Raw genomic sequence first — 14,591 nt, forward strand, 5'->3', positions numbered from 1 at the left:
TTTTAAGAGCACTGAGGAGAGCAATGAGTTCTGCGTGGTACTGAAGCCTGTGATGTGCCATCATCAACACAAACATCAGTTACTACATTGGACATATCCACCTGCTTTGTATTCATGTTCATGAGACATTTGAATTTGGTCCCCAGTCCATTATTACACAAGACCCTCTTCATAAGGATCCATAAGGATGTGTCCTGAGTCAAAAGGCCACTCTCCTCCACGCAGTTGATCTCTTTTGAGCTCCAGTGGAAGTAAATAAACTGTTTATTCATCATCATTCCCAAATTAAAACGTCTACTGTGAAGAAAATTTAGAATTAGGCTGAAAAAAATATTCCCAACTGGTTCGCTGACAGCAGCCATTTGTCCCATGATGCTGCAGTAAAGGAAACACTGTCCTCTGTTCCAGCTGTTTGTCCATATTGATGACAGATAAAGTCCAGTTTCTGATGCATCTGTGAGCTCTGTCCACCAGAGAACATCAGTAAAGTCTGTATCCATAAAGTCTTCAGGATGTGCAGAGTGTGCTGCGTGTGTGTGTCTGGTCTGCGCTCACTGGCCAATCACAATATGTAATCAACTGTCACTGACACAATGTGTGGCACAATATTATAGTATAGTATTATAGTTATAATAATATAAGTTCAATATCCCAAGCTGATCATGATGCAGACTGTAGACCAGCAGCTCTGTAGAGGGTGGCCTCAGTTTCTTTGAGGTTTTATTTCTGTACCCTGCAAAGACAATGTGCCAGCACTAAACTGGATTATAACTGGGGTCTAGAGCACATTTACTCTGCAGTGAACTGACGCTGCACATCTGATTATCTCCAGGTTGTTTCTTATGCTGAGGAGAGAAATACATTCACTTAAAGCAGAAACCTCTTGGACAGTTGTTCAGGCTTCACAGAGTGATGTCAGGAGGGACTGTAAGGAAGAATATACTCCTGTCTTACCTTCTTGTCATGTCAGGTTGTCATCATCACTGCTGTTTCTCCTCGAAGTATGTTTTCCTTTTCAGTGAAATATTAATGAACAGATGAAATAATTGAATTACTGAGATAAACCAAGTATTGTCATTTACCACAGTGCATATTTACATACACACAGTTTCACTAAGAGAGTAACAAACATACCTCTGTGGGAGGGCATCCATTTCTTCTTAGAGCTATAATAAAAACCATGAAAAACGTCTTAATCAACAACATCATGACTTGGCAGAAAGTATCATCATCCATTAAACCATGATAACATTTTCTTTGACTGCACACAGATCTTACCTGCTCGACGTTTTCTTCTCTTCCAGACGAGAACTACGATGCCAATCACTAAAAGAGGCACTACAGCGATGATCACAATTCCTGTGATCAGCCCTGGGATCATTACTGTGCTACTTCTTTCTCTACATTCAGCATCACTTGCAGCAGTTCCTGGTTTTATCAGCTGAAGGTTTTCTGATTCACATCTGGAACGATAGAGGGACGTTTTTACTTTATAAATGTATAGAAACTTCAAATTCACTGCAGTTGTGAGAAACCAGATGTGTCTATGTCTGATGTGAAGCTTCACTTACTGTGTGTGTGGTTGACAAGATGTAAATGTCCCATCTGAAAATGTTCCATCTCTGCAGTCAGAGCACACAGTGTCTTTGGAGGCTGTTCCTGTACAAGAACAAATGATACACATGTTGAAAGTAGTTACTAGTGTACACATCATATGATGACAGGTTCAGTGTGATATGACATCACTACATTTCATCAGACTGTCTGATTTCCACTCAGCTGATTTTTAAAAATATTTTTGAATCCAACATTTGAAAATTAAAACATTCAATAATAGTTTTCTTTGTTTCAGTTCCCAACATGACAGTTAATCCTTTAATATTTGAGGTTTGATGAAATGTTGTAGTGCAGCTCTTTTCTCATAAGAGCAGAACAAGATGGATTTTAATTCACTATAAAGGAGAAATCACATCAGCTTCATAAACAAACCAGCTACTGTTTGACACGACACTGAAACTATCCAAATGTTATTAGCTTCAGTGCTTCATGCAAATATGTTTTGGCACCATGTCCTATCTGATCACTGGTTTGGGCTGCAGCAGGCAGATATCAGTGAGCAGGGGACACCAACAGCTACCAGACCATCAGCATCAAGAAGCATGAGGCTTTTCAACCAGTGGTGTAGCTGTGTCTTGGCAGATTGGTAGATCGTGGTACAGAGAATAAAATCCAATGTTTTACAGCTGCTACCAGCATTTTCAATGGCCTCAAACAAACAGAGAAGGTAAGGCATGTCTTTTTGAAAATAAAGCACGAAACGACAAAACCTTCACCACCCTCAGCTATGACCCCATCATGGCCCACCATCCAACCTTTCAGGATTTGGTTTCTGCTATAAATCGGCCATATTTTTACTTACTAGTTTTTTGTTCGGCCTCTCCAACTATATTTTCAGTTTTTAATCTTTTCCCCACTACTTTGAACATTATCACTGGCACTGTGTTGGTCTGCCCAGAGGGTCCAATGGTTCCACACAAAATCCAGCTGGAGCATTTGTCTGAATTTGAGCGTCTGTTCAGCTCATTTCAGCGCTGACTAACCATCGGCATTATGGGTGAGATTTACCAAGCCACAGCAGTGAGCTACAGCCTGAGGTTGGCCTGGCTGTGTGGAACTAAGAAAACAAGTCTCCAGAGCGAAGCCTGAGAGAGGAGATGTGAAACTACATTGAGATGGTTTTTGGTTCTTAAAACCAAAAATATATCTTCTTATTGATATCAACACTTCAGGTAAAACTGTAAAACATGGGACCTTAAAACTAATCTACAGTATGATTTTGAAGTCAGAACAAGAAAACCAACCTGTTTGACTGATGTATTGTCCTGGTTGACATCTTGTGTGTTTCTCTGCTGCCACACAGCTGTTCTTTGTAAAGTCAGTACAGTAGAATCCTTCCTGGGCTTCACAAACTGCATCTGATGTTGTTGTACATGATCTCTTTATCTTCAGACCAGAACCTGTCAACACATACAGAGGTTATGGAGATACAAAACTTCTATTCTGTTTAACTACTAGGGAACGAGTTTCTCCCAATCTATGAATTCATTTTATTGCAGCAGGAAAAGGGAGAGATGGAGGGTAGTATTCTGCAAGGAGAGATCAATTATATCATTACTGCAAGTCCTACTGATAAAAGGATTCTGCATCTTCAGTGACACTGTCAAACCAATCTTAGACAGTTGTCTCAGGTCTTGCAGTAATATTACTACTTACTGGTTTTGATCAGGTTCAGACACAAGTTTCTATTAACAATGAGAAAAATATTAACAGAAATCTACCTGGATCACAGTTTGTGCAGGGAAAACATTGTTTAAGTCCAGTGGGTTGATTCACAAATGTTCCTTCTAAGCAGGGCAGACAGGAAGTACTCCTGAACTCTGTGCAGTCTGTTTTAACTCTATTTCCTGTTGAAAAGAAAACCAACAATTTAATTTCATGCAGTATTTTTCTATTGAATGAAAATGTGTTAATCTTTGGGGTATAATTAGTTAAAGTGACACTGATGTCTTCTAAAGTTTCATTCTTATTACAAACATCAGATGAAGCCAAATTTAAAAACTAAACCCAGCCCAGTTCTTCACTGATACGTTTCACTTTCACATGAACAACACCGACCCCAGGAGACAGACTGACTCCACTGTTCTACACACAAGTGGTTGATTCTGGTGAGTATGGTTGACACCTGGCAGCACAACAAAGTCTCTAAAGGTAACTACCACAGTGAAATGTCCCTTAATCATTCAGTTGGCTCTTACCAGGTGGACACATAGGACAGCATTCGTTTCCTGTCCGATACTCTGCTGGATGACAGGTCAGGGTATTTCCTCTAAAGACTCTGATCATAAGAATCTGTGAAGATAAGAAAGTTTTTGCATCAGTGAAGCTGTTTGTTCAGACCTGGCAATAACATGCGCCTGCACATGTGTCTCGAGTGACACTTGTGATCGGATCTCACTTCTCTTCTTTACATGCAAATAAAAACACTGCTGTATAACACAAACAACAATGTTGTAATTATAGATGATCACGTCTTCATTTGTTTTAAATATAAACTGTTTTAAAGCTGCTGTCCCGTGTTCAAAGTTAAATGCTTCACAATACACTGTAAAACTGCCACAGGAAATTCATAAATATCTGATCTTTGTTCTTAATGATTTACATTCACTAATTTAGCAGACGCTCTCTTCCAAAGCGACTCACAAGTGAGAGACATCACTAAAGCTTCAGTGCAGTTGGAGACCTTGGTGTAAATAAGTACCACGTGCTACATAGTGCAAGGAGATCAAGTAAAGAAGTGATGAGTCTTCAAGAGATTCTTGAAGGTAAATAATCATTATCATAAACTATTTTAAACGCCAACATTATGAGGAATTGTTCATGTGTATTTATCACTTGTTAAATGTTTGTTACTCACTGTAAAATTGAGGAGAGCGCTCATAAGGATACCCTCTATTTATATTTATAAAGAGCAAAGAAGAAAGGAGCATGGACTCATGTTCAAAATTTGCAAGAATTTGTCATTATGGAGCATTGTGTGTAGATTGATGAGAGAAAAGGGAATTTAATCCATTTCGGAATAAGGTTGTAACATAACAAAATGTGGGGGAAGTGAAGGGGTGTGAATACTTTCCCAATGCACTCTATATTTATAAAGAGCAAAGAAAAATGAGGCATGAACTCGTGTTCAAAAGGCCTGTTCTAGGGAAGACTGTCATGTGACCCACATGACTGAGTAATGTTATTATCCATCATTGACCACACCCTAAATTAAAGTTCATCAGTTAAACTGGCATTTCTTATCATTTAACCTCCACATGTGATTTAAAATGTGCAGCTAATGACAGTTGTTGAGTCACATTTGTGTCAGAGGGGAGTATGTGCGTAAACTGGGACACAATGCAGAGTTTAAATTCATTTACAGCAACCTGCTGGAGAGTCTGCATCTGTTTAGGTGGAGGCAGACCAGTGATTCACATATAGACATTTTTATATTACTTTCTTCTTTGACTTAAAACTGTTGATAAATGTGATTTAAAGTGCAGATTGCTTGAATTCTGCAGGAACGCTGACCTGCACACACTGAGGAAAATGAGTCTCCATAGAGAGTAGTTTGAGAATACAAAGCTGTAATGCAGCTGACTCTTCTGCTCACAAACATCACATGACTCTCAAACAGGGAAGGCGAAACTTCCCAAGAGCTGTTTTTGGCTTCTTATGTCCAGTTCCCCTCCCACTCGCCACAGCTGTTCAACTCTTATTTTTTGTCTTCATTATAGTCACAGTGAGAGAGTGACAGTAAAGTTAGACAGAGAGAGAGATAGGGGGTGACAGCAGCAAAGGGCCAGGGGTCAGATTCAAACCCGGGGTGCTGCAGTAAGGACTAGTGTGCACCATCACGCTCTACCATGTGAGCAACCTAAGCTGCGCCCCCAGCTTTTTTTCTGGACCCTGAAATGATTGCATATGAGTGACAGAGAGAGAAAAGAGTCAGAAAAGAAAAAGGTTTAAATAATCAATAATGTTGGAGAGGAGCAGCAGTGTGATGTTTAATTTACTTCCCAACAAGCTCCCTGTAATCACAGTCGCTTTATTCACCAAATGTACACAGGAATTTGACTTGGTGATTACAGTGCAAGAAGCCAGGAACAAGAAAAAACACACAACATAAAAATGTAAGTTAAGAATGAAGTTACAAGAAATAAGAAATAAAAATAGAGGGATGACAGTAGCAGTTTAGTGCAGATCAAAAAATACAAATGTTCTGCAATAAACAACTTTACCAACAAAGATGCAGCTGTGTAAGGATTTCTTCTAGAAGTCATCTCAAACGGCAGGTTGGCAGGTTTCAGGTTATGAAGACACCATCTCACTGTGATCTGGGATGAGGCGAGTTTTAACGTCCAAAACAGGAGAAGAACATCTGGAAACAAAAAGTAAATCATGTAAAAACTGCACTGACCAGCAGGTAACCTGGTTACTGTGGATAAGAGTAACCTGGTTAACAGCTGTACATTTCTGCTGGTTACTGTAGCTGTTTCTGTCCAGTTTTAAACAGTCAACACACAGATGCAGAAGAGGTTTGAAGAAGTTTGAGCCTTTGTTTTACTTTCCTTTGTTGAGATAAGAGGATCTGGTGCTGGACTCTGCTCAGGTTTTAAAGTTCATTGTTCTGCTGAAAGTCTGTTTCCAGCTCAGCTCAGACTAGTTATCGTATGTGAGAACAAGTTTTACAAATTTGTATGAACATGATAAGTGGAACATGAAGCATCACTTTATCAAAGTTCAACTACAAGTGAAACTGAAAGTTTAAAGAACTGAAAAACAGCTTCGACCTGTTTTACAGTATTACAGTTGCTCTCTTACTTTGAAAACATTATTAACAAAACCAGTATACACCAAGCAGACACCAAGCAGACACCCAGCTACACCTAAAGTCACTTTATAGTCCTACAACAGGGCGAGGGCCTCTGTTCTCTGATCGAGATTTCCTGTTTATTTCAGCTGAACCATTCTTTGTTAATATTCCTGTTTTAGAAGCTTCTGAGCAGTTAGACTGCTCCAGTCTCAGACTGTTTTCTAAATACTGTTCTATAATATATTATACAACAGTATTTAGAAAACTAGTTCTATAATATATTATAGAGAAGAGCTCCGCTGCAGCGACTGAGGAAGGACTGAACAACAGACCTCACATACAGAGACCAAATATGGCCGATAAGGAAACAATATTCAGCTGCGCAGTTTCATGAACCGACACATTAAGAAGCAGCAGGAGTTTTCACTGATACTACAACAATATACTGAGCTCAGTTCTTTATCCTGTAACAAATAACTGATAGAAATTACATAGAAATGACGTGAACTTACCATCGCTGTTGTGAGACATATCCTGCCACCCACTTTCCCTTCATGCGGATCCGAGTACTTCACGTGACGTCAGATATATGAGCTTCGCTGGGTTTTTGAAAAGTTAAGAGGCGATATTAAGGACCGTATGAAGGTATGCAGATTTCCAGGTACAATGAGACAACAGAAGAAGTCCAATCCAAACCAGCTGTGGTTTAGTCCAGTGTTTTAGGTTCATATGAACAGGTGGCAGCTGGTCGAGACAATGGAGGATGAGAAGAATCGATGCTGGTTTTCATCTAAACAGAAAATATAAACCATGTGTTACAACTACTAACACTCTAACTTTAACATGACATCTCAAGCAAAATACTACAAGGTCTAAAGAACAAAGGAACTCACATTTACACTCAGACAAACATCAGGAGAGAGTCCAGGCTGCTGCAGGTTGGTCAAAGGGTTCACACAAGGATTCAATCTCTCTTTAAGCCCTACAGTCTCACCCTGACACAGCTCCTCCTCCTCCGTCCTTATCACAACCGCGAGATATAAAACCCGCTTTTTTTGACTGTCGTGTCACTGACAATGTTTAATCTCTGTAATAAAAAAAACCTAAAACAGCACAATACGCTCAGATCAAAATTGAGTGTCATGATCCAAAGTCCAAAGTGCAGTGTCACAAAGAGGAAGTCTTTGGAAGTTACTATGTCCTAATACTTCTACAGTGTACCAGGTATTTAATATTGAAACAACCTGGAATTGACAGAGTGAAAAAAAGAAATTACTGGGATCATGTTCATACAATGAATAAATAAACAAATAATTAAACAGAGGTGATAATCCACACAAGAGTCAATAAAACTAAAAATATGAAACAAATCAACGTTATACATTTTTCAGTGTTGAACCTGTGGAGTAGCTACTGCTTTTAGGGACTAAATGCTTTTTGACAATAATAAAGACATAGTACGACTTGAGAGTCATAGGCAGGTGAAACAATAACACAGGCTGTGAATCTGACACCATCCCTGGACCCTCACAACCATCAGACCTCTGACTTGGGAGGAAAGGTACGAAGATTACAAAATACAAAAGTTTATGACTGACATTAGTGCCGCCCCATATGAAGGGAAGATGATGGTGTTTGGGCACTAGAAACTTTTTGTTGGATGTTCCAACAAGCAGGTTGTCAGTCCACAGTGTGTCCTCAAAATGTCATATTTACCTGCAGTCAGTCAGTCGGTGCTTCAGTAGGTTGTTTCAGAGTCATTATGTTCTGTGGAATAATGCGTTTTACTTTTGATTACTTCAGTATTTTTAAAAGCAAGTATAACTCAAGTAAAAATCTTACAAATCATCACATTTTAAGTTGGTAGGTTTGTTCTAGACGTCACGTAAACCAATTAATACAGCTTATCTTGGACACTCATTGTACTAGATGCTTCAGTGACAGAGCCCATGCTGCAGGACGAGCAGCACAGGCAGGAGCTGCAGCAAAGACACTGGGTGGATAAAATGACAGCATAACCAATGATCCGAAAGGAAAACGTGTATAATCATGCTGCCTGGACATTCCCACAACCAGACATGCAGCAATTCATCCTATAAGTCTATGACTCTCATGCTAACTTTGTGCACGCTGACGAGGCAAAGATTGTTTATAACACAAACTATGCTCCAGATCATGTGATAGCATCGGCTTTACAGGAGTTACCCTCCAGAGACTGTGAAAGTGACAGCTGTTATTAGCTGTTTACAGATAAACTACAGTTCCCATATTTTCTATAATGAAGGAAAATGTCATCCCCTATGTGGCTCACTGATGTATGGACAGTGGCGGACGGCAGTTGGGATGGTACAAAAGATAACTTGGCAGAGTGTATATACAAGGGAGTTCATGAGTGAATGGGGAGACGGTGAGCAGAAAGGCAGGACAGGCTGGTTACTGCAGGGCAGGTGGTAGGAGCTGGGCCTGAAATGACAAGACAGATAGTGAAAATGGAAGAGAATGAACCGTGACAGGCTCCATTTCTATTTGCAGTCTGGGTCTTTTGGAGGCTCATATTCCTTGGACAATGATGATGTGCATATTTCCACACAGTGGTCTGTCGAAACCCCCTCAGGACCAGACTGCAGTGATTTAGTCATTAATGGCTATGGTCCACATTACAGTTCACATAATGTCCTTTGGCCGTTAAACTAAAAAGAAAATTCACTGAGCATCACAGACATTCCTAAATTACTGACTCTCTCTCTCAGTCTCGAGTTCAGCCAAAACATGACTTAAAAATAAAAAAGTGATGAACCTGGCTGGGATGCATTTGTTATTCAATGCTTTTAACTTCAAAAGTCACAGTTGGACATTGAACAAGTCCCAGCCAGGTTCATCTCTTAGTAGTGTCCCCTGGAAACACTTCTGTTATGTTGTGTGAAATTGCAGCGTATGTGTTATCAAATTGATGATGTTTTCTAAATTTGCATCTCGTTTCTGTCTTTGCAAGTGTTTTCTTCTTCTTTCTTTCTTCACTTCAACATGAAACTTTCTGTTTTCAGTTCATTTAAACATGAAGCGGAAGTTGCCCCCCCCCCACACACACACACACACTTCTCACTCCTAAGGAAGACTGCTCAGTACGAGTCAGAGTCATGAGGAGCAGTTTGTAGCTGAGTTTTTGGAAGTTCACTAATTAGCACAAAACTTTCCTGGTCCAGAAAACAAAGTGTAAACAAATGACAAATCTCTAACCTGAGCTCCTAAACCATAAACAAGATGAAACAAAAAGGACTGCTACAAGCTGCTCTGTATTTACAGGTTAGTGTTTGCACTTCTAGCTAAAGCAGTTTGTCAGAATCACTAAATATGAGCACAAAACTTAGAGGTTTGAAACACAAACACGAATATTAAAGTGCATCAACAACAGAACAAAAGTGTCACAAGCTGTTGGTTGGAACTTGCTCAGTTTAGTCAAAACCGGTTTCCTTTTTTCCCTGTTCCGTTTATATGTTTCACTTCCTGTATGTTGATGAGTGGTCATTTTGTAATAACGACCATCAAACCTCAGACTACTGTTTTTTATATTTTACTGTGCATCAGGAAAACATTAAAGATCCCTCCAGACTTTTTAAATTAAGACGTACAGAAATACTCTGCTTGGAATAATTTGTGTCTGTCCTGGTTTTCCACCAAAAAGTTTAAACCCATTTTCTTCCACTTATCCGTGGTCAGGTCGCGTTGGCAGCAGGCTAAGCACAGGATCTCGAGGCGTTCCAGACCGGATGGGATATGTAATCCCTCCAGCGAGTTCTGGGTCTCCTCCCAGTTGAACGTTCCAGGAGAACGGCTAAAGGAAGGCACCCAGTAGGTGTCCCAATCAAAAGCCTGAAACACCTAAACTGGCTCCTTTTGACATGAAGGAGCAGCGGCTCTACTCCGGGTGTCCAGGCTCCTCAAAGTCTATGACTGAGCCCATGCAGACACCCTACGGAGGAAACCCATTTCAGCCATTTGCCATTTCATTCTTTCAGGCACTACCAGGAGCTCATGACCATAGGGGAGGGTTGGAATAAAGACTGACTGTTAAATCAAGAGCTTTGTCTTCCAGCTCAGCTCCCTCTTCGCCACGTCTGTCAGTGTCCCGCTGCATCCTACCCTCACTCGTGAATAAGACCATGAGATACTCCTTCACTTGGGGCAACAACGCAACAACTCATCCCCAAGTTTAAACATCTTGAAGTTCTTAAAATTACATCTACTCCTTCTGCCTCGTAAACCTCCAGAATTCATGAAAATGCAAATAGTCTATTCTCAGTGAATGTGCACAGGAGGCTTCAACTCTCACCAATACATGCTGCTTCTATCTGCTCGACTTAATCTCAGACTTAAAATGAGCTGTGAGAAAGTTTCTCTCTTCAGCAGCTGACTGTGAACAGAGCCTCCCAGTGTCAAACTCTGCACATGCACATCCTTCAACACAGTGAAGATCAAACATCCCAGGGAAGTAACAACAAGAGACTGGCTTTTTTTTCCTGGACTGAGAAAGTTTAAACATGGGATATGATGACCAGGCCCCCATCGGATTCTTCTCCCCACCCAAAGAAACAAAACCTTTTACTGCAGGCCATAAGCTTTTTATGAATATCAGGTATCTACTGTACAATCATGAAGTCTTGTCAGCCAGTGTGGATATTGAACTGCGTCTGTGCAACTGTTGCAACTGTCATCAATCAATTCAAGGAACTTACGTCCATATCAAGCCGGTTAAATTTGAAAATGGATCTTTTTCTCTCCATTTCCGCCCTCCATCAGGACTGAAACAGTGAGGACAGTAGCACGACACTGAACAGAACAGAGGTGTAACAGGCGGGCACACAGTAACAAGCTGTTACAGCAAAACACAGGAAGATGACACAGGAGAGCTGTGTTCGATTCCCACGTGAAAGAAACAGTTAATGTTGTTTCTTATTTTGTGAGACAAACTGATTGAATGCTGCACGAAGCGAAGCGAAGGGTCAGTTCACGACTTGAAGCGAATGCGTCTCCCACCGTTCCACATAGAAATGAACTTGAAGTCAGTTTCAGTCCGACTGCGCCATCAGGCAGTCTGCATCCCTGTGAGGTCAGGGCAGTCATCTACTTCTCCAGTAATGAACCAAAAAGCTGTTTGCCAACTGTCAAAAGACATCAGAAGAAGAACTTGGTTTTCACGTTGGCACCTGAGGATTTACAGCATCAGGTGTCTAGTGTTGGCAATACAAATAACAGCTGCTGGTCCGGTTCATAGGAGCATTGTGAGGGACTTTTCACAAATCAGTACAGATTCCAACAGACAAATGTCACAATCTTATACAAATTTTTTTCACCCGTCTAGGACTCAAACATGTGGAAACTTGATCACTACATACCAGAAGTGTTGCTAATGTGACGCCCCGTCATCTGCTGTTTTTCTGCAGAGCCCGACTACATTATGGTGTATATGATAGTGAATTTTGTATGAGCACAGCAGCTATAATCTACCTACATAAAGAGTACGATATTGCACCCTTCACATTTGTCTGTACAGTCCAATTAATATCTCACTCCTTCCTGATTCTCTCCGGTAAGCCCCATGAATGATTTACTGTATGTGTGTCAGAGCGTGGGGGTGATTAGTCAGCTTCAGCTGCTTGTTTTTGCTTTGACATGTTTCTACATGTTACACTGTGGTAGTAAAGTATACACTGAATATAGGTGCACCGATGTCCTTTTCACTAACACTGGACAGATTCTAATTAAAAGGTCTAGTTATACCACAAGAGCACTGATGTGATCTTGACTTGTTAGCCGAGTGCAAGAAATAAAGAATGTACATACAGAATTTCTGTTTAATACACTGCACATCTGTATTCTTGATTGGGAAAGAAAAAAGCAAAAATGCATGCAACACTTGATGCTTATGTCAACATGCATCAGATATGCATGTTGGAACATCTGCCCTTCTTCTCATAAGATACTACCTATGAATAAAACCATCATCTTACAGTAGTTAACAGTGGGGCAGCTCCCAGTTGTACAGCCGTGTCTGGTTTTTGCCATGTATTTATTAACTTCTACTTCATTTTCCAACCATTACCTGACCTTTTCCACCCACCTACATACACCTGTTCCCATTTCCCCATCAGCCCAGTAGAATGAATACTGACCCACTCTCATTCGCTGCCTGATTGTCTTTTGTGCTTAAGTCATAGTGTTACCTGTCTGAACTTTGTTTTTTGACTTCTTCCTGCTTTTTAGACTATTCTTTAGTCTGATGTCTGTTTGGATAAGTCGACCTCACTCTACCTGCCTGCCTGATTTTGGCCTTTTCCTGTTAGTAAACTTGAACTTGAAAATTTTTGTAACTTTACCTGTTTTGAAGTACGACGAGGTAAATTTAGACAAAAATAACATTTAATTAATTTTACCCTTTGAAAGTATGAAAAGTTATGTAAATAGACTTTAGTGTGAATCCAATGCGTGCAACTTGTATCTACATTTCCATACGTGGCGGGAGTGAGCGGTGATATCCAATAAATGATCAACCAAAAACCCAACAATGCCACCTTGTGAATTTCACCCAACCTTAGCAACACCAGAGAAGGTATTCAGGTCCATCCTACAAATGCAGCAGGAGACGTGGTTCCAGTAAAAAAATATATGCTTTATTTAATACAATATGAAACAATTGCTAAAAGTGATTCAAGCAACATCCACACATTAACTTAATGGGGAGAAAAAGAAAGGGGGGCCTTAGCTGAGGCTTACCAGTGGAGAGATGGGCCAACGAGGGATGAGAGGGATCCCAGGGAAAGTCATCCCATTCATACGGGAAACATTCATACACTCAGTGGTGGAAACAAAAAAAACCCAGGGGTGCAACGCACAGCACACAGGAAGGAGACTCCGTCACCAGAGGTCACCTGCCCCATCACCTTAGGCTCTCAGCTTCTGAAAGAGACAAGGGGACACAATTAGTGGGGTTACACCCAAACAAAAATACTAAAGCTACTAAACAAAACTAATCTTTAAAACAATTAACCACTCACAGACAGCTGACTGCCGCTTATTCAATAAACAAAACATATTCAACGATGAAAATACAACCAATAAACAACGCAAATGAGGAGATAAACCCCACTGCGCGCGCGCACACACGCACAAACAAAAACGGCAGTTTAACCAAAATAAAAAGGGCTGATACCCACATCAGTTATTGACCCAGGGGTTAAGAGGGTTAAGTCTCAGAAGTAAAGCCAGTTATGACTCAGCAAAGTAGCAGCGTTTCCTGTACGTGAGTCTGTGTAGCCGCCGTCGCCGCAGCTCCACGCTGAATCAGTTGGGCCCAAACCCTGTCACAAATCAATGTTATTAATTTTAACAGCCACAGAGAAAAATAAAAAGTGCAGGTAGGGCCGTGATGCCTACACACTAGGCAGCAATGAACTATGAGCTCGGCGAGGGAGAGCAGAATATACCGCGCTCATACCGCTGTGGAGACAATAAAACAGCTGTAACTTCACGTGCAGCAATAGAACGCGACAGTGCAAAGAAAAGGAGCACGCGCCGACAGCGATCCGTGAGCAGCTCACTTCATAAACGTTGGGGTGGGGGTGCATAATAGGGTAATGTACAAGAGGTAGAACGCCTGTTGTAAGACAAATGGACTAACAATTTGGAGCAGAACTTCGTAGCCACTGCTACCCTACCTGCGACAAGCGGAACAGAGACCTCCAACGCGGCATCCAGGAAGTGGAATGTGCCTTCAGCATCAGAGAGCCAGAGGGCGTTGATTTGGCAACCAATCACCTTTAACATGTGCCCTCAGGCAGTGATAGGCTGATAAGGGCTGAGTGGTCGGAGCAACACGGCCCACTTATACCACACAGAGATGAAACATCTCATTCTGCTGCACGCACAGTGTTTTAAAGTGACAGTGCAGTAGGGTTGACACGTACACAGTCAACACCAATGCAATGTTGAAACTGAATATATTTATTTTTCCAAAACATTACAGTTGCAACACTAGTTCAGTGTTGCACAGTGCACAAAAACACACAACCATGGGCTGTACCAATTTGTCCAGTGCATCACCCGCAGCAAGCTGCATCTATCCTCCGTGCTGGGTCTGGCCACAATTTGTCATCCACATCACATGATATATTTTCTCTTG

General features: G+C 41.0%; 1 protein-coding gene and 1 long non-coding RNA gene across 2 annotated transcripts; both read right to left on the minus strand.

Annotated features, from left to right (window-relative positions):
* Positions 1 to 1,113: 1,113 nt before the first annotated feature.
* On the minus strand, positions 1,114 to 7,418 carry LOC111233789 (tumor necrosis factor receptor superfamily member 14-like). The gene is made up of 9 exons (XM_022761685.1): positions 7,309 to 7,418; positions 6,928 to 7,205; positions 5,841 to 5,936; positions 3,816 to 3,909; positions 3,339 to 3,464; positions 2,862 to 3,017; positions 1,572 to 1,659; positions 1,279 to 1,463; positions 1,114 to 1,166 (listed from the first exon to the last, which is right to left on the minus strand). The coding sequence occupies exons 2-9, from the start codon at positions 6,928 to 6,930 to the stop codon at positions 1,114 to 1,116; spliced, it is 801 nt and encodes a 266-aa protein (XP_022617406.1). The 5' UTR covers positions 6,931 to 7,205; positions 7,309 to 7,418.
* Positions 7,419 to 13,061: 5,643 nt separating this feature from the next.
* Positions 13,062 to 14,214, minus strand: LOC111233794. The gene is made up of 2 exons (XR_002665626.1): positions 14,128 to 14,214; positions 13,062 to 13,369 (listed from the first exon to the last, which is right to left on the minus strand). It is a non-coding gene; the product is annotated as an uncharacterized LOC111233794 (long non-coding RNA).
* Positions 14,215 to 14,591: the final 377 nt, after the last annotated feature.

This window comes from Seriola dumerili, unplaced genomic scaffold, assembly GCF_002260705.1.
Source record: "Seriola dumerili isolate Sdu_G_001 unplaced genomic scaffold, Sdu_1.0 BDQW01000425.1, whole genome shotgun sequence".
Lineage (NCBI taxonomy): Eukaryota > Metazoa > Chordata > Actinopteri > Carangiformes > Carangidae > Seriola > Seriola dumerili.